Source organism: Pantherophis guttatus, chromosome 1, assembly GCF_059756535.1.
Source record: "Pantherophis guttatus breed Tessera chromosome 1, ASM5975653v1, whole genome shotgun sequence".
In the NCBI taxonomy this organism is placed as follows: Eukaryota; Metazoa; Chordata; class Lepidosauria; order Squamata; family Colubridae; genus Pantherophis; species Pantherophis guttatus.
The window spans coordinates 105,829,387-105,849,232 of NC_142063.1; the positions used below are offsets into that span (position 1 = coordinate 105,829,387).

Below are 19,846 nucleotides of genomic sequence, written 5' to 3' on the forward strand. Positions count from 1 at the left end.
CTGAGAATATGTGTTAGCCCTGAAAAGGTCAAGCAAAAAGATATTCACTAGGAAGGCTGTAAACGAAGTTAGGGGTTCAATCGCATCGGTACTTATCTGCTTGGAAAAGCATTATTTTGGCTAGTTAGTAAAATAGTGGAGAAGTTGCTGATATCCATTGAGTGAACATCTGAAGTGATATTGGCAGGTTCTTTTTGATACCAGATTTTAAAAAAAAAAACTGTAAAGAATGAAGAAAAAAAGAATCCCAGTTTTGCTGGAAGATACAACATGGTTTCTCTCTACAAAAGGGTGGCATTGTTTATGCTTATTGACACTAAGAGATGAATTGAACAGGATCCTATGGCTGCTGTTGCCATTCAATAATAGAGAGCTTATTCATACAATGTGACAATTGGTGAACTACTGCATCGTTATTATTTTTCTTTGCCATATGGATTGCCCTGGATGTCATATACCCACGTTTTCCACTCCCAAAGATAAAAGGTAGACAGCTTTAAAAAGAGATGGTTTTATCTGGGAAAGCTTTAAAAGACTACCAAAGAACAGGTCTACCAGGACCTGTTACTTACTAGCCCAAAGCACTATATTAGCTTTGATTTAGGGACAGTGGTCCTTTGACTTCCAATTGTAGGAGAATGATGATGGGAAAACAATCTCCACCTTCTGTTTATGAGGATCTGCCTGACTATCGGTGGGAAATTGACCTTGAACTTAATAAGGCTATTCTTTGTTCTGTAGCAGATTCTAAACCTGGTTCCACACTGTTTGATGATATGCTTGGCTGTATTGTCTGAATAATCTGGATGGCTGGTTCTGAAGCAGATTCAAATTCTTGTACTACCATGGATTTTAGATAACTGATGTGGTACTTCATATAAAAGATCTTTGAATCAACCCCTCCTCCCCCATTCTATCAGTGGTAAGTGATATCATAAATAGTTGGGGTGCAGAGCTAGAAGCCTTGAGTCGGGACTGGGAAGTTCACCACCAAAAAAAGATAATAACTGGAATACCCTTCAAATTTAGAGGTGCATTCATGGATGAAGATTCTTGGATGAAGGCTTATTTGAGGGGGGAAAAAAACAGTTTTGACAGATTCGCATATGAAGGTATCATTCTGTCTTAGTGTTCAATACAAAGAGAGTTTCTGCAAGTGAAGAGCTGTAGGATTTATTTCTACTTTGATTGATAAATAAATAAAAATACTTAGAAGAAATATCCTTCAATTTTTCTGCCAATAGCTTTGAAGTAAAGAGAAGGGAATTCAAGTTGCAAACTGTTTGGGTGGAAGGCAATCATAGATGACATGTAAGTTGTGGAATGTGACTTGAAAGTTATTGTCCTAGGACCCAGAACAATATACATCAATGCGAGCACAGTTGTGACAAATATCTTCTTTCATAAGACCTTCATAATTATTCTTTCATAGGAATAATCTCTTCTGGCTTGCTTGGAAAATATCTGGGATTAACCATAATCTTTATCAACATATCCCTCTATTAAACAAAAAGAATAAGGGAAGGTCTGTACATTTGTGGCAATTTGCAGCCACACTAAGTATGCTTCCCAAAGGGAACATTCCTTGCCATATGCCCTACAGCAAGGGTGTCAAACTTGCGGCCCACGGGCCAGATGCGTCATCCACTGGCCACCTCCACCCCTGTTTTAGCGAAGGGGGGAAAGTCGCGATACGTCACGTGACAACAACATGACGCCACAAGTTTGACACCCCTGCCCTATAGTATAATCAAATGGGAGGGCAGCAAGAACATCTCACAGCCAGTAAAATCTCCTTCTGAGAAAGCTCTGTACAGTAGATTAAATCTTATAGATGAAACAAACGAGTAAGAAGTGCTTTTCACTAAAGCATTCGATGAAGAGAAGAACCCAGGCCCTGCTGCAGCAGTCAAGAAAAAAATGGAGGAAACAGGTGGGAACACACCCAAGTGCATGCATGCTGGAGAGTGAGTTTCCTGCAAAAAAAACAAAACAAAAAACCACACACACTCAGGGCAGGCGCATCCCTCATATGTGTGATACACATAAATCATAAAGAAGAATGTAAATCTAGGTGAGAAGAGAAGTATGGCATATATCTCCCATGTGAAAGAATGAACTGAGCATTGTAGCATGCAGCTGAGGGTTGAGGAAAGGAGAGGAGGATTAGAAGGGTTTTGATAGAGTGTCTTTTTTCAATCTGTTGGAAGCGAAATGTAACTGGTATGGCAAGCATCAAGAGAATGTTTCAAAAATGGAAATGGAAAGTGGCCAGTGGATAGAATACCTATCAAGCAGACAGGACCCCATATAAATCCTTCAAGAATGGAGTGAGCAAGACTCATATAGCAATCTTCTTGTAGCTCTAAATCACAACTCTGATGCATCAAGTTAAGATTTAGCCTTGTGAAATCTCGAGGACAGCAAGCACTGTGTAGGAAATCAACCTTGAAGCAAATCATTCTCAGTTATAAGTTTCTAGATTGAGTGGAATTTATCTAAAATGGTTAAAAGGACCAGAGATCCTTAGGAAAAGATTAACCCGAGTCCATAATTGATTTCATAACCCCACTCTAACTTACCCGGATTACTTCTGGGCAGGCGTAATGCGGCGATCTGAAAAATAAAACATGATCCAGTAAATAATTTTTAAAATAATCCTATTTTTGTTTGTATGAGTACGTGCTTTATCTGCAAAAACCACAACCGCTAAAATTTCAGAGATGGCATCAGTCATTAGTGGAAAATTAAACTCATGGTTCGGGCCCCTATTTTTGGTTCAGATATCCTGATGTTCTCTATTGGCAGCAAGGTCATGAGCTGCATGGCGTATTTGCCACCTTGTGCAGGAATGTTATTTCCATCACATCCCAGCACCTTCTGCAGGACAGCTTCTTTGCAGGGGAGTCAAGAATGCTCTTTAATATAAGCTGATAAAAGCATATTTACCTGACATGCCATCTTACGTGTCATAAATTGATGAGTGATCAATTTGTAAATTATACCTAGATATGAATATTAAGGAACAGTTGTCAGAATAGTGAAGTGTACTAACATGTATTTATTTAGGAAACTGCCAAAACATTTTTTTTCCTGGCGGTTTTAATTTATATATCTATCTTGTTACATATTTTTATATGTTTATTTAATTTGTAGTAATATAATGGCCAAGGCTTGACTGATAAACATGATTGCCAAAATCCATTAACATTTAACTAGCAGCAGTTGAACGGATTGCCATCAATCATTCAAATAACTACCACCGTTCAAAATACAGCAAACTGGGAGGGAATCTTTTCTGTAACCAGAGGTAAATTTTTAGGGTGGATTGTTTTGTTCACTCCAAGAACTGTTGGGAATTTTAGAGACATCATACAGGTAGTCCTCGAATTATGACCAAAATTGGAAGCATAATTTTCATTGCTAAGCAAGGCAGTAGTTATGGAGTCATGCCCAATTTTATATCTTTATATGCTACGGCTGTTAAGCGAATCACTCCAATTGTTAAGTGAATCATGAAACCATTAAGCAAATTTGGCTTCTTCCATTGATTTTGCTTGTTGGAAGCTGACTGGGAAAATCACAAATGGTGATCACATCAGTGGTGGGTTCCTCCCGGTTCGGCTCTGTTTGGCCGAGCTGGTAGTGGTGACGATATGACGTCATCGAACCAATTCTATTCCTTCAGGAGCTGGACCCTCCCGCCCGCCTCCGCGTTAATACTACCTTTTATTTCGTTGTTTTCAGCCCAGCTGATAGGTGCAGCAGAGTGGATTGCTGCACCTCAGCTGGGCAGATTCATAATGCACTTGCGCACGGCGATCACATGTGAAGCACATGCACGGAGAGGCGATTGCGCGCAAAGCGTGTGCACAAAGACAACCGGTAGTAAAGCCAGTTAGAACCCACCCCTGGATCACATGACCCTAGGACGCTACAACGGTCATAAATACAGGCCAGTTGCCAGTTGCCCAAATTTTGATTATGTGACTGAGGGTTCTGTGATGGTTGTAAATGTGAGCACCTGTTATAAGTCATTTTTTTCAGGACTGCTGTACCTTCGAATGGTCACTAAATAGTTGTAAGTTGAAGACTGTGTATAACATGAGTCTGTGATTTGTGCTGCCAAATGTCAGCTCTTTTAAAAAAAATTTGTGACCTTGGATTTCATTAAATATATATAAAAATCACACCTTCATTTTTTTAAAAAAAAATTATCTGAGCTCTTACTTTTGAAGGAAAAGCAATTGAAAATTCCTTAGGTCAAGACCCTATAGAACAAACATTATCTTTTTTTGTTTCACAAGATTTCCTGAAATCAAAAGGAATTACAAATAGTTCTGTGTGGAAAACTTGAAAATCTGCCCAAGTCTTTCTGATAAAAGTCAGAGGATCAAGCCAGCCCTACGCTATAATTTATACTTCCAAGATCTGCTCTCTTTCCTCAGTCTGCACCAGTGGTGGGTTGCTCCTGGTTCAGTCCAGTTCTATAGAACCAGTAGTAAAACCAATGGGAGGCTCTGCCCACCCGCCATGGCATCATCATGGGTGATCTGCGCATGAGCAGAAGCGTGTGTGCTCCCGCTGCGAACCGGTAGTAAATGTAAGTGGAACCCACCCCTGGTCTGCACATATTGCTATTGAGAAAATGTCCAAGCATTCTATCGAACAACGACTAACAAATAGAGTTAGTAAAGAACACAATGTCCAGAAATGTAACCATATTTTCATTAAAAGGTAAGTACAGATGTAACATAGCAACTCTCTTAAGCTCTCTTTATAACGAGACCCAATCATCCTTTGACATCATCACAACCTACTGCTAAACAGGTCCTAACTTGCCCAGTTTTAGATTGTGGCATTGGACCTGGAAAAACACGGGCCAATGATTTTCAGCCGATTTTCAGCCAATTTTCTACTTCCCTTCCCTTCCATTCTCACATAGTTTTATTTTGCATCCTTAAACATGTTATCATTGGTGACCAAGAAGGGAAAGTCTCAATTTTATTTCCAAAGAGAATATAATGTGTTTCTGTAATTCCTTACTTACTATTTTTCATATAATACTTTAAATATGCATATTGTGATCAAAGAATAAATCCATCATTTTTTTCTGGATTCAATAAAGAGAAGATCAATAGAAAAAGTTATGTTTTTCACTGACTTGCTTACTCAATAGTTATATATATATTTCCTGTAGTTACCAGTTATATAGAATTAACAACTTGTACAGCTGCTCATCTATCAGAAGAAACCATGGATAGTAATGTTAAGGGGCAAAATTACTGGAATACCTTCTTCCTCTTTTCTCTAATGAGTTATTAGAGTTTCTTGATCAGGTTACACATATGAGGTACAGTGGTTAGCTGCTATTGTAAACTTGCTGACTTTGCAAAATTGATTCAGCTTATTCATATCCTTCACTTTACCAATAGCTTTTCTTGTTTTGTTTCAAAGAGTTTCCCTATTCTTATCAGCAACAGTTTTTCTCTCAGGTCCTTCCTACCCCTTCACTTTTGTTGCTTTGGTAATCTGTTCCCATCCTTTTTATCCCATTATATCTGCCTAGACATCCCAAATCCAGCTACAGGTCTTGGGTTTATTTCATATCACCTCATTGGTTATTATCTGTTCATTCAGAAACTCTGCCATCCCTTAGGCTAAACAATTTATTCATAGAGAAGCAAATGCACCCTTACTGTATATATTATTAAGAGCACAAACATGAGGATGCAGCGTACATACGTATCTAGAACTAAATCACACCAAATTTAGGGGATTTACATTTTATATTTGCCAAGCTCTTTATTTTCAGGAAAGTTCCTCTACAAAATAATAATGAAAAATTGTACAAAGCAGTTTGTCAACAAGATCCAATCTACTGTCTGCTGCTGAACTCCCTGTCTAGCAACTAACTGGAACAGTTCTATGAACTACAATATTATGCAACCAAGGAACAACAACAAAAGCATCCTAGAAACTATTGGACTTTTTCCAATGACAATGATACTCTAGGCCAGGGGTGTCCAACTGGCGGCCTGTGGGCCGGATGCACCACATGCAGGCCATGCCCACCCCAGCTCTGCAAAGGCAAAAAACATCATGAGACATCACATGATGTCACGTGACATGCTCGAATTTGACACCAGTGCTCTAGGCTAAAACTAGACATGACACAGGAGATTCATAAAACAAATCAACCCATTAAAAAAAAAATCAAAGCACAAATTGCATAAACACACACACATCTATCTAAATATATTCTAATTAGAGAAAAATATAGATGTGCTTTTTGAGAAATTTAGCTATTGGGGAAAATGCTATTGGGGAAAAGATTTTAAATAAAGCTATACCTAAAGCTCAAGTTCAAATTATAATTCCTCAAGATGATTGGCGTATAACTTAGGGGTGCACAAAATATTTCAAGGTTAAAATGTTTTGATCCCCAAATGACCTATTCTAAGAGGGAGTATTGTAGAATTCCAATGAGTTATTCAGACTTACGGAAGTAGGGTAATCCTAGAACTGACTGTTCTAATCTGTCTTTTGCATTGGGGGTATAGATGTTGTGATGTTGAATATTTTTGATCATGCATGCATGCATCCATTTGTATGTAGGAAGAACTGGATCTTACACATGGTTTCAATGTCTCTCATGTTCAAAACAATGGTATATATGCATAAAAACATAACCAGTGCCCTGCTAGAACCCCTAGCCCTGTGATGGCGAAACTATGGCTTACGTGCACACCAGCTGTCACCCATTGCTCTTCCGGGTTCCGGCATGCATATGCGCGCTGGCCAGTCTTCATATGCATGGGAGCACTGGAAACCAGAAGAGCAGTTCCCTGGTGCTCATACATGCGCCAGGAAGCTGAGCTTCTGGTTTCTGGTGCGCGCATACCAGATGGTCTTCATGTGCTCGTGTGTGCCAGAAACTGGAAGACCAGGTGACCCATGTGCATGCGCACCAGGGAGCTTAGCTTCCTGATGCATGCATGCGCACCAGGGAACTGCTCTTCTGGTTTCTGGCGCTCCCACATGTGTGCACCAGGGAGCTGCTCTTCCAGTTTTTGGTGCTCCCATGCACATGTGTGCGCTCCCATTTTGGCATTCAGTGTTGAAAAGGTTCACCAACACTGCCCTAGCCTATCTACTCCAGTAGTCTGTTCTCATAGTGGCCAACCAACTGCACAAGGAAGTCTACTATTCTTCCAACAGATGGTCTACAGAAATAGTCACATTCCATCAAAGCTAATAGCCATTGATCCCTGTAATTTTCATGAAGTCCAACACTTTTTTAAAGCTAGTCATACTGGTAGCCAGCACCACATCTCATGGTAATGAATTCCAAAGTTTAATTATGAGTTATGTAAAAAAATTGTTTTGTGATCTTACGTTGTTTGTAAAATGTAAGATTTTTACATGTTTGTACAAACAAAAACGATAGTGCTATGTAACAATAGTATGCTACTACTCATCATATCGACCCAAAATAAATCATATACTTGGCCTCAGCTCCACTAAACTAGAATTGTATTGTGAGTAGATTTTTGCTCTAGAGACTTTCCGTGCTGGGCTCTGAAACCAGTAATGTTGAACTAAGGATGTGAACTCAATCATTTGATTTTCTGACATTTAAAATATCAACCCTATCAATAGGCAAAATAAAGAAAATAATTTCTATTTTAACATACTAGTTCAAAGCACTAAAACAATGCATGCTGTGGATAATATTTTACAAAAGACCGAGAAGAAAAAAAGATAAGCTATCTTAATTACTCAACAGCTACACCTCAACCGTTATGATAGCAGCATAAGCTTTGGCAATTCAGAGCAGCTATCGAACTCCAGCTTTAATTTGGCTACTTAGTTCTAAATGACATTTTTAGTCCATTCAGAATAATAGAGTTGGAAGGGACCTTGGAGGTCTTCTAGTCCAATCCCCTGCTCAAGCAGGAAACCCTATTTCATTTCAGACAAATGATTGTTCAATCTCTTCTTAAAAACCTCCAGTTTTCAAGCACCCACAACTTCTGGAGGCAAGTTGTTCCACTGAGTAATTGTTTTGTCAGGAAATTTCTCCTTAGTTCTAGGTTGATTCTCCCCTATTAGTTTCTATGTATTGTTTTTTAACCTGCCTTCAGGTACTGAAAACTCATTTCTATACTGACAGTCACTAAGCAGAGGAAAATCCAACAACAAGCACTAATAATGGTTGTTATCACTAATTATTTAACAAGCATGCATCCAAGGAATGTGGTCCCTTCCTCATTCCTCAAGCCATCTCATCTTTTCTGCTATATCTCTAGGCATGTTATGTGGGATGTCTTCAAAAACGGGATCACTCAGCAAGACCAAGAAGCAATTTTTACAAGTGGGCTCAGCTCAGGTATGGCAAGAGATATGAGAATTAAGTAAACTTCTTTGAAGGGGAAGTAGCCTAATTTGATTCCCAAACTCTAGGGACTCCAAAATGCTATTATGAAGTATAATGATTTGAAAACATGGTCTCATTCTATCAGTCTAAGGATAGAATTACATGCCAGACACTGTCGAATGAAGCAACTGGTACAGCACATTTTTGTGGAAAATTGGTAGGGAGGGGATGGATTAAGCATCCTTCTGTTTAGACTATTTTCTATGCAAAGTCTGCCTTCCCAGTTCCCATGTACACAGAAAGAATTTAAGAAATCACAGTGATACTAGCTGGTCTTAAGAGATAAAAGGCTCAGTCACAACTAATAAACTATTATGTCATAAGGGAAAATGCATTTTAGATTTGGTTTACACATTATAATATGCTCCCCGTGTGATTACTTCAGGACGGCAAGGAGCTTAGGTGCTGAACCAACATTCCTAAGCATGAAGCTTAATTGACCTGGAAAAATTTGCTTTCCTACAAGAATTGAGGCACTTACAGGCCAACTGTGCAGAGGAATTAAATCAAGCGGAGTGAATCTGTTTAGCACTTCTGCAACATTAATTGCTGACTGCAAGCTATGCCTGTCAGATATGTGAGATTGAACTCACTACTTCTGGAACCAGAAAAAGGTAAAAGTTGCCTCAAGTCAGATTCAATTTCTGGTGAACATATGGTCATCTCCATATAGTTGTCTTCACAACAGCAGAGAAGTTGATTGCCCATTGTCCTTTTCCAGGATGTCTTTCTGACTTTCCAGTTTAGCCTCCAGCCTTGGGATTTCCTACTGATCTCATATCCAAGTCCTAATCAATCTGACCCTGCTTAGCTTTTACAAGATCAAGGTTGGCTAAGTGCTACCATCTGCTATAGGAGTTCTTTAAAACATGTTAATTTTCCTACTCATGCAAACACTACTCTATAAATTCAAACCTTCATTGCTCAGTTCTCTTTTCCAACACTTAATAGTGTAATTTATGTAAACTACTGCTATACTTCTGCAGTGTAACTTTTTATGCAACCAAAATCTTCCTTTTTCTTTTACATTTTAACAACTACTTTGTAAGAAAGCACTTTAAAATTACTTTATTTTTGTTTTGTTTATAACAACCTCCGAAACCACAGTGTTCCATGTAGGTTTATGCAGAACAATTAGCAAGTGAACTGTTTTGGGCATTCCATTTTAAAAACAAAATATTTTTTCAAGAGTTTATTTTGAGAATGAAACTAAAATTGCTCTGCGGACATCTACAACATAGTGCCTCTGTTTAGAGCTCCTTGGGTGCTCCTTGTTGTGGTTTAATTGGAGTATTATTTTGGATCTTGCCAGTGGGCTTTGTGTGTGTGTGTGTGTGTGTAAATTGTCCTGTTGTTATTAGTTTGGGTTGAATGGAATAATATATGGGGCAGAATTTTGAAGCAATGAGCCGTGGTGGCGCAATGGTTAGAATGCAGTAAGGCAGGCTAATTCTGTTGACTGCCAGCAGTTTGATCCTGACCAGCTCAAGGTTGACTCAGCCTTCCACCCTTCTGAGGTCGGTAAAATGAGGATCCAGATTGTTGGGAGCAATATGCTGACTCTGTAAATTGCACAGTAAAGCACTGTGAAGCTGTATAGAAGTCTAAGTGCTGTTGTTGGCATTCAAGTAGCATAGGGCTGAATGAAGAGCTATAAAAATGAATAAAATGACCACAGTGAAAGACTACTACGTCAAGACAGTTGTGAAGGATCAGAGACTGGGTTGGCCTTTATACTGGTCTTGTAATTTGCTAGAGCTGATGACTATGTAGGCATCAGACTTCCAATGAGGCCACCCTTCCATTTAAGTTCAAGTATAGTTATTTTAGATGTTGCCTTTTAGCCTTAGATGTACTACAAGGTAATGGAATGTATGGTTGGAGGAAAAGAGGGAGAAAAGGGGATTCTCCTTTCTATCCTCTCTGGTATAGTCCAGATAACAACTTGGCAATAGTTGCCAGGCATTCAGAACATTTGGACACAGCTCTTAGGCGTATCGGCCCGAAGGCTCTGAAACAGAATTGTCAGCATGGCTAGATAAGGTTGGAGCCCCTTCAAATTGTTCATTGCCTCCTAGCAACCCATTGCAGTTAATTCCTATGCTTTTCCCTCCTTGCTTCCCTCTATTTTTTTGCCTTGAACCTGACTGATTGTTGGTTTATTGACATAACTGACATCTCAACTCCTAGCCTGGTGTTTTTTTTTTAAAGCAAAGAATCAATGATATGCAAAGGAACACCTCCAGTGACCTTTACCAAATCTGCCAACATCCCTCGTAAATAAATATGATAGCCTTAACAATTTTTTTTAAAAAAAATTCTCTCAAGAATAAGGACATAAGAAGCACATCAAGAAGAGTGCCTTGGGAGAGTCGCATCTGGAGAACATCAGATGAGAGAAATCTGATGGACTGAAATAACTGTGATCTAGAGAACTGAAACTGTAGTAATTGAGAATAATTGCTTTTTCTTCTTTCTTGTTAGGTAATTTAGGTAGTTTTCATCAATTAGTTTACTTCGTTTTTCTACAACACACTTCCTACTATTTAGTAACTGCTTCTGATCCACAGAAATACACACACAAAGAGACGGAATAATACCAGAAGGATGTAATTTATCTAACTGTAAGTGATTTGGAAACTGACCTCCTCCTATTTTGAGTGATGATGTGGTGGCAGACTTACAAAAACACTCCCCCCTCTCTCCTGTCTCCCCCTCACACACACACAAAAGTAGGACAAAGGTACATACAAAAGTAGGAAACCCAGGGCAACAACCACAACAACATATTTTGCTGGGTTTCAAACTAAAACTCTTTAGTTTATGAAGCAAGAGGATTAATCAGGTGGGAAAGCTATTGTTGTTGTTATCATTAGATTATGGACTAGACTAGAGTAAGGCATTCACTCAGTTGAAGGGATGTTCCTGCCTCTGTGAAGTAGCTAATGAATCCTGGGGCTAGCCTGCAACAAATTAAAGCATGTTATGTGGAACAGTTTCTCTCAAGACAATATAACATGGAAAAGTGTACTTTTGAAGTGGAGTAAATCCCTAAAATAGTTTTAATGGTGAGTGGGGGATTAACAGAGGGTGGCATTGTCTGTTTCTGTTCACCAGAAACAGTTGCTGGTCTGTTTTGGCAATTGAGCAGGATACATCCAAAATTATTGCAGAGACTTATTAGGATTGCTCTGACTAATTATGTTTGCTCCTGATAAAGGACTGGAGCAGATATACTCTTATAAATCAGCTCCTATCAATCACCATCATCAAACAAAACAAAACAAAAAACAAAACAAAACAAAAACCTCTCTAATTCAGTGCTTCTCAATCTTGGCAACTTTAAGGTTTGTGGACTTCAATTCCAAGAATTCCTCAAACAACATGCAGGCTGGAGAATTCTGGGAGTTGAAGGCCATTAATCTTGAAGCTGCCAAGGTTGAAAAACACTGTTCTAATGACACTGGTCTACAAGGAGAAAGCCTTGGAAATGAAAGTAGCTCAGTTTTACCAGAATTGGGTCACTAATAAAAGAAAATTAAGTCCTGAGTATTAATTGGCTCCAGTTTCCAAGATACAGCCTCAGGTCAAAATTGCATCAAAATAATTCAAAATTACAAGGGGGATGTGCGATTATGCTCTATAACTTTTCTGAAAATGTGCTATAGCGATGATAATGGTGCCACATCAATCATTATAAATTTATCTTTTTATTAATAACATAACTTTCCATTCATTTATTGGTTTTTCATGTAACATTTCCATGCCTTTTGTGTGAAAAACTGACAAGCTCTAAACGGTTTTTATATCATTGATTCCAAAGGAAGACCGGGATCTTAGTCAACTAAAAAATGATAGACCAATATCTCTTTTAAAGACTGATTATAAGATCTTTGCAAAAATATTAGCGAATAGACTAATGCAGGTTATGCAACAAATGATTCATAATGACCAATCAGGATTTATAAGTGGAAGGCAAATGAAATACAATGTAAGACAAATTGTAAATTTATTGGAATATTTGGAAAGAAATAATCACGTCCCTGCAGCGCTGATCTTTTTGGATGCCGAGAAGGCATTTGATCAATTGAATTGGGAATTTTTATTGAAAACAATAGAGAAGATGGAATTTGGGGATTATTTTTTACAATCTAATTAGGGCAATATACCAGAAACAAACAGCACACATAATAATCAATGGTAGCTTAACAGAAACTTGCAAAATTGAAAAAGGAACAAGACAGGGATGTCCCTTGTCACCATTATTGTTTGTTTTAACTTTGGAAATATTACTGATTAAAATACGAGAATCAAATAAAATAAAGGGAATCAAAATAAGACATCAAGATTATAGGTTAAGAGCGTTTGCAGATGACTTGGTTATTACACTAAGCCAACCAGATCAATCGGTTATAGATTTAACGGATATAATAATGCAATATGGACAAGTGTCTGGATTTAAGATAAATAAGCAAAAGACAAAGATAATAACAAAAAATATGAACACAAAACAAAAAGAAGTGTTAGAAAGATTAACAGGATTCGAAATAGTAAAAAAAGTCAAATATCTGGGGGTATATATTACAGCTTTAAATGTGAAATTATATAAAAATAATTATGAATTGCTATGGCAACAAGTACAAAGAGAGATGGAAAGTTGGAGAAAACTACAGTTGTCATTGTTGGGAAGAATTGCAGCAGTGAAAATGAATGTTTTACCAAAGTTTTTATTTCTGTTTCAAATGACACCAATACTTAAGAAAGGTGCAAACTTGAACGAATGGCAGAAAGGTATTAATAAGTTTATTTGGGCAGGGAAAAAACCGAGAGTTAAGCTTAAGATAATGCAGGATGTACGTGAAAGAGGAGGTCTTAAAATGCCTAATCTGAGATTATATTATGATGTAGTTGTTTTATCAATAATTAGTAACTGGTTTAACTTAACGGAAGAAAGAATATTGAATATTGAGGGATATGATTTATTATATGGATGGCATGCGTATTTATTCTATGATAAAAAGGTGGATAAGGTCTTTAAGACTCACATATTAAGGAACGCCTTGTTGTGAGTCTGGAAAAAATATCAACATAAGATAAATTATAAAATACCTAAATGGGCAATACCCAGGCACACGATAGAAAGTGTAAGTGTGGAACAAAAACAAGATGTGATTACATATAAAGAGCTTCTTAAAATGGAAGGGAACATAATGCAGTTAAAACCATTAAATGTATTAAAAGAAGAAAAGATAGTACAGACTTGGTTTCAGTTTGGACAGTTACAAGCTAGATGGAAAGAAGATCAAAAAACTGGTATAATGAAAACTGACAAAAATTTGGTAAAACAAATTAGAGAACAAAGTCAATCGCATATAAAAAGGTTATATAATGCACTGATAGAAATAGACTCAGAAACGGAACTGGTTAAGGATTGTATGATAAAATGGGCACAAAATTTTCAGGAACCAATAATGATGGAAACTTGGGAAAAAATATGGGTTAGAAATGTAAAATTTACACAAGCACAAAACTTAAGAGAGAATTTTTATAAAATGTACTATAGATGGCATTTAGATCCTAAAAAGTTAGCATATATGTATCCGAATCAACAACCTAAGTGTTGGAGATGTGACTGTGAAGATGCAACTTATTATCATATATGGTGGACATGTAAAAAAGTTAAAGCTTTTTGGTTTAAAATACGGTGGATTACTCAGAAGATTTTTAAGAAAAAGGTAAGTTTTACTCCACAGTTATTCTTGTTGGGTATTATTAGAGACTGTACTGTTAGAGAAACTAAATTGATGTTAAATTTAATAACTGCAGCAAGACTTTTGGTGGCGCAATATTGGAAGAAGGAAAACCTACCTACCATAGAAGAATGGACATTAAAAGTATCCAATTTAGCAGAAATGGCAAAAATTTCTGCATATTTGAAAGACCAATCACAAGAAAGTTATATTTTGGAATGGAGAAGCTGGATTGACTACATACAAAGTAAATATGGGACTAAAAAGTTTCAAATAGCATACGAATGAATACAAGTATTTAAGAAGATGTGTAATCATTTAGTTAAGCAAAAAGGGAGTTAAAGTGTGAAAGGGTGGAAAAAGTGTTTATAGACAGTTAGCATATGTTTGTCTAAGATTGTTAGATGAAATACCCTGTACTCTGCTCTGGGAAGTGGGTGGGGGGGGGAGGGAGGAGGGAGAGGTAATGCGGGGGATGCTAGGGTTTAATTTTGTGTAAAATGTAAAATAAAACTATTTTTTAAAAAAACTGACAAGCTCTAACATCAGATTAAACAACAAGGTTCCATCTTTATTCAGTATCTAAACTGCACTTTTTGACTTTTCTCTTGTGAACTGCAGTAGGATCATCCCTGGGGAGATTCCTGCAGTAATTGGCAAGCATGGATGGATTCCATTTCCCTTGGTATCTTTTCTCCATGCCTGCAATATCCTGCTTTTTCCACGTGTTTTTCATAGTCATCTGCCTTGCTGTTCTCAAAGTGAAGATACATTTATACACTTCCATGTGGTACATTTTCATTGTTCTACTGTACTTCGTCAAGAAGTCATGAGGCATTATGATCATTAGACACCTCCATCCCTTGTAGGCAAATATACCTGTGTATAAATCTTTATTGTGAAATATCTTGATCCAACCAGCACCTTTATCACCTTGTTCATTATCACCTGTTTTTTAATTCATCTAATCAAAATATGTAAAATTAACACATTTTATCATGGAGGTTGATAATTTCCCAAAATTTGTAGACCCGTGTAACTGATATTCTTTCCACATATATGTAGTTTCATGGTGTAAAGATCCCCGACCAGGGAGATTACTCTAAAAGGCTTATTTAAACTCTTAACTTTATGTAAAGTTAAAGCTCTCTTAACAACCCACATCAGGTACAGCGTACAAAGATTTAGTGCAGCGATTTCTGTAATTCACGAAGTCTATTTTTCTATATTATGGTAAAAGAATGGAAGCAACTGTAACTATGTGAAATAAACAACTAAATATATAAAGATAAGGAAAGCTAATTTCCAAGAGAGTAACTGAAACAACGAGGAAGCAAAGAAAGCTCTCTCTTTTTATAATTTGCAGTGATTTCATTATTGAAAGGAAATTGGTATCCCTTCAATCAATTGACAAGGGGCGCAACTTTTTAGGAAATCTGCTCCATAAGAGAGTTTGTGCATCTAATGTATCAAATATTCATGAATTTGCTTTTCCTTCTCTAACTGAATTGATAGGAGCCCTCACAGTAAATCTGCATAATGCTAATTTTTCTTGGTTTTCGACTCATGGTTTTCCCATGAAATTGAATCTTTGTAAATTTCCAAGAAATCCAAATTAGCCAGAAAGTTAACTAATTTTCTCTTAAAACACTTAAACATATCAGCTATAATCTATTTTCTCTTTTTTCTCTTTTTATCCTTTGTTTCCCATACATGCTTACCTCTCTGCCATAGAACTCAATATTTCCCTTTATGCTAAAAGGTGAAAGATTTATACAAGCTGAAGAAAAATCAGTTTCTGCAGCAGATTCTTCTTTCAAATGTTACAGTGTACTGAATTTTGTATGAAAAGGTCAGTTAATTTTATGCTTGTAATATCAATATTCTAAATTGTAACTAATATCGATAGAATATATCTTTTCACTGTTGCCAATATCCCAAATTATCAAAACAATAGCATGTTAATAGCTCTAATTAACACTGTACAAATATAATTGTCCTGAAACAATATAATGTATTGTATTACAATTTATAACAATACAATAAAAAGGGGCAAACAAAACCCCTTCCTCATATGCTAAGGCTTCAGAAGATCAATTCGACATAATTAAATAATAAAAGACAACTGGATTTTCTTTTCTTTTTTTCTTTGAAAACATTTTGCTTCTTATCTAAGAAGCTTCTTCAGTTCTAACTCCCCTATGTCTAGTTCAGCATACAATCAAATGAGCACACCATTTAAACGAACCTAGTATTTTATTATCAATCAAATTCATACATATGGATGTTGTGTGTGCATACATGTGGACTCCTGTTTTATAAACAAGTAGAGTTAAGCATAGATAATAGCCTTCACTTGAGAAACAGAGAGAAAAATATATGCCACGTTCACAGAGTAAACTAAATAAGCAAAGTTTTTATACTTTGCCATCAGAAAGATGGAGATGAACATCCAGAAGAGAGAAGTCAAACTGATTGTAAAAGCATGTCCACACTATATTTTTTATGAGAAGTTAATAAAGGTAATAATGGTCTATCTGCTATTAAACCCAGTGAGGCTATTAAACCTCAAGAGCTATGATAGTTAAGCCAAGCAACATTATTAAAGGACACATTTGTCAATTTAACAATGGTTTGTCCAGCATTACTCCACAGATGTTGTGAGACATGCTGTCCAACCATCAGTGATAAACTATGATTCTTTGATACATAAAATGGAAAGACACTTTATGCTTTAATCTTTGCTTCAAGCAGTAAAATGTCATGAACCAACCTCACATAGATGTGAACTTGTTAAATTTATGAGTTTTTTTTTTTAAAAAAACTATTTAATTCCTAATATGGAAGGGAGGGAGAATTAATAATTAAAGACCCTTCAAAGCAATGGTGGAATTTAATTTTTTTTACTACCGGTTCTGTGGGTGTGGCTTGATGGGCGTGGCAGGGAAAGGATACTGCAAAATCTCCATTCCCACCCCACTCCAGGGGAAGGATACTGCAAAATCCCCATTCCCACCCCACTCCAGGGGAAGGATACTGCAAAATCCCCATTCCCACCCCACTCCTGGGGGAAGGATATTTTAAAATTTACATTCCCACCCCAATCTGGGGCCAGCCAGAGCTGGTATTTGCTGGTTCTCCGAACTACTCGAAATTTCCGCTACTGATTCTCCAGAACTGGTCAGAATCTGCTGAATACCACTCGATTTCAGCGATTATCAATCGATTTCACTCGATTATCAACTCGATTTAAAGCAAATCCACCCTGAGAAGGAACAGCCCATTATTAGAATAGGGGTTCTAGTAAACTAAACTTGCACTAAAACAGAGTCTGTTAACAGAAGAGTAAGTTCTCTTAGGACCCTGGATTTCCCCTTGTAATAAACCAGGGAGCTTTAGCTAGCAACAGAAACCATCATAAACGTATCTTGGACAAATGGAAGTGCCTTCTCAGAATTAAATTGCCTTGATTTTTCTTTGCCTGGCAGGCAAGTGAGATAATGAAGAAATCTGAACCAATAAAAGCTGCATTATTTCAATTCCCCAGTTCCATTTACTCTCTGCTATTTGCTCATGGTTGTCCTTGGAGTTGGAAGAAAGGCAAGACCTGCCAAATTATCCCTACGCTTCAGAAAATAATTTTCCAGTTTGCTAATGCGGTCTCTACCTCCCAACCAACCTTAAATATAGAAGATTAAAGCTTTTGTCATATTTGTTTGTAGACAGGATCTTTTATAACTTTTATAACCCTTCCCCCTTCTCAGAAAAATGAGAGCAATAAAGAATTCTTCTAATGGAAAATTTATTGCAAAGCCCCATGTGCTGTCCATTAGTGCAAATTATATCAGTGAAATAGCTCACAGACAGTCTATTGCTTACTATCACTATTCCTTGTTTCCAGGATAGGTGGTCCATGACTTACAGCTATTCATTTAGTGACTGTTCAAAGTTACAATAGCACTGAAAAGAGTGACTTGTGACCGGTCCTTGCACTTACTGTCAATGCAGCCTTCCCCCATGGCCATGTCATAAAAATTCAGGTGCTTGGCAACTGGCATTTATTTACAATGGTTGCAGCATCCTGGAATCACATCAGCACCATTTGTGGCCATACAGTAAGTCGTGTAAAGAAAATAAATAAATAAAACCATTAAATTGAGAAATGGAATGTTCTTTGTGTTTTTAAGTGAGAAACTGCATAAAGGGAATATTAAAGATCTTACAGAAGCTATCAAAGCTGGGTGATCTAAGAAACCAATATTAGTGAGTGATTCGATGGACCTCTTTAACTTCTATGGAGAAAGCTTCAAATTACTACTTTGATACCGCATCAATGCAGGGTATCTATTTTACTGGAGCATCAAACCTTTTGATTTCTTGGCACAGTTAACTAGAAGCTCCGTTCATGGTTATCAATGGTATACATTCAATTTTATTACCTTAGAGATTTCAGTTCAGAAATGTTAGAAATAAACTGCTGAGCATATTCTGAGAAGAACACAGTTATAATGCAGAGGAGCACAACCCGTGATCCCAGCACTGAGTAGCACTGTTTTTGTACAATGAGCAGATATAGACCGGTTCTCTGCCCTAATGACCGGCTTGGTAGGCATAGCTGGGTGGTCATGTGACTGGGTAGGCGTGGCCAACTTAACATCACTCATGTTGAGGGGCACTTCGCCTCACCCCGCCTCTCATTACCATGGGGATGCTGCAACAGTCGTAAGTGTGAAAAATGGTTATAAGTCACTTTTTCCAGTGCCATTGTAATTTTGAATGGTCACTAAATGAACAGTTGTAAGTCAAAGATTACTGTACAAAAATACAAAAAGCTTCTTTGCTTGCAAAAAGCTGCCCCAAATATCAATCATTAGATTAGAAATGGGGGAATACACACTGAAGATCAATGACAGTCACAGCCATCATGGAAACCTAAACCATTCTGTCTGAATACCTTCCTTTTCATCAGCAATACCTGCAATCCAGAGTTAATCAGGCAGGGTGCCAGAGCACCTTGAGGAATTAAAATAGTTAAAATGCAACGATAACTATCAGCAGCCAACTCTTGCTCAAAAAGTGAAACCCTTTAGCAGAGAGTTCATTTAAGCTCTCCAGAAAGTGGGTGGGCACACTTGGGCTACAAAATGCTGAGCTAAAGAGACAAATTAACGAAGTATTTAGGGGACCCAGGTTCAAGTCTCTGACCTCCGAAGCTTGTCAAGATCACAATAAAATTAGTACATGCCACAGATATTTAAATAAACTCCAAGCCTGGTGCCATGTTACTAAGCCTTATTATCATGAGAGAAAACTAAAATGAATTGAAAGGAGGATCCACACCCCACCTCCTATTTTTTTTAAATTTTACTATCAGTGAGCAATCATACGCCTTGGCCACTCTGAAGCAATGCAAGAGACTCCTGTCCCAAAGGTACTTTTTCAAGAGGCAAGTGGACTTTCTGGAAATCAAGAAAGTCCAGTTGCTTCTTGAAAAAAGCACCCTTGGGACAACCATGACCTGGATGACTGAAGAATCCCCATAGACAAGAGACTTCCGTGTTCAGTGAACTGACAAAGCACCCTTTCCCACCCAGGAGAAGCAATCCTTAGATCCATTTGCACCACTTAAAAATACCAGCTGGTCTCACTCATCTCA

The 19,846-nt window shown here is 37.4% G+C and overlaps 1 protein-coding gene across 12 annotated transcripts in view; it reads right to left on the minus strand.

Annotated features, from left to right (window-relative positions):
- Positions 1–19,846, minus strand: part of BRSK2 (BR serine/threonine kinase 2) — a 467,655-nt gene that overhangs the window by 105,838 nt on the left and 341,971 nt on the right. For all 12 annotated transcript variants that reach the window (XM_060687737.2, XM_034416848.3, XM_087880323.1 and 9 more), the window contains exon 6: positions 2,583–2,616. In XM_060687737.2, coding sequence (XP_060543720.1) covers positions 2,583–2,616 — 34 coding nt within the window. The remainder of the gene's footprint in view (positions 1–2,582; positions 2,617–19,846) is intronic.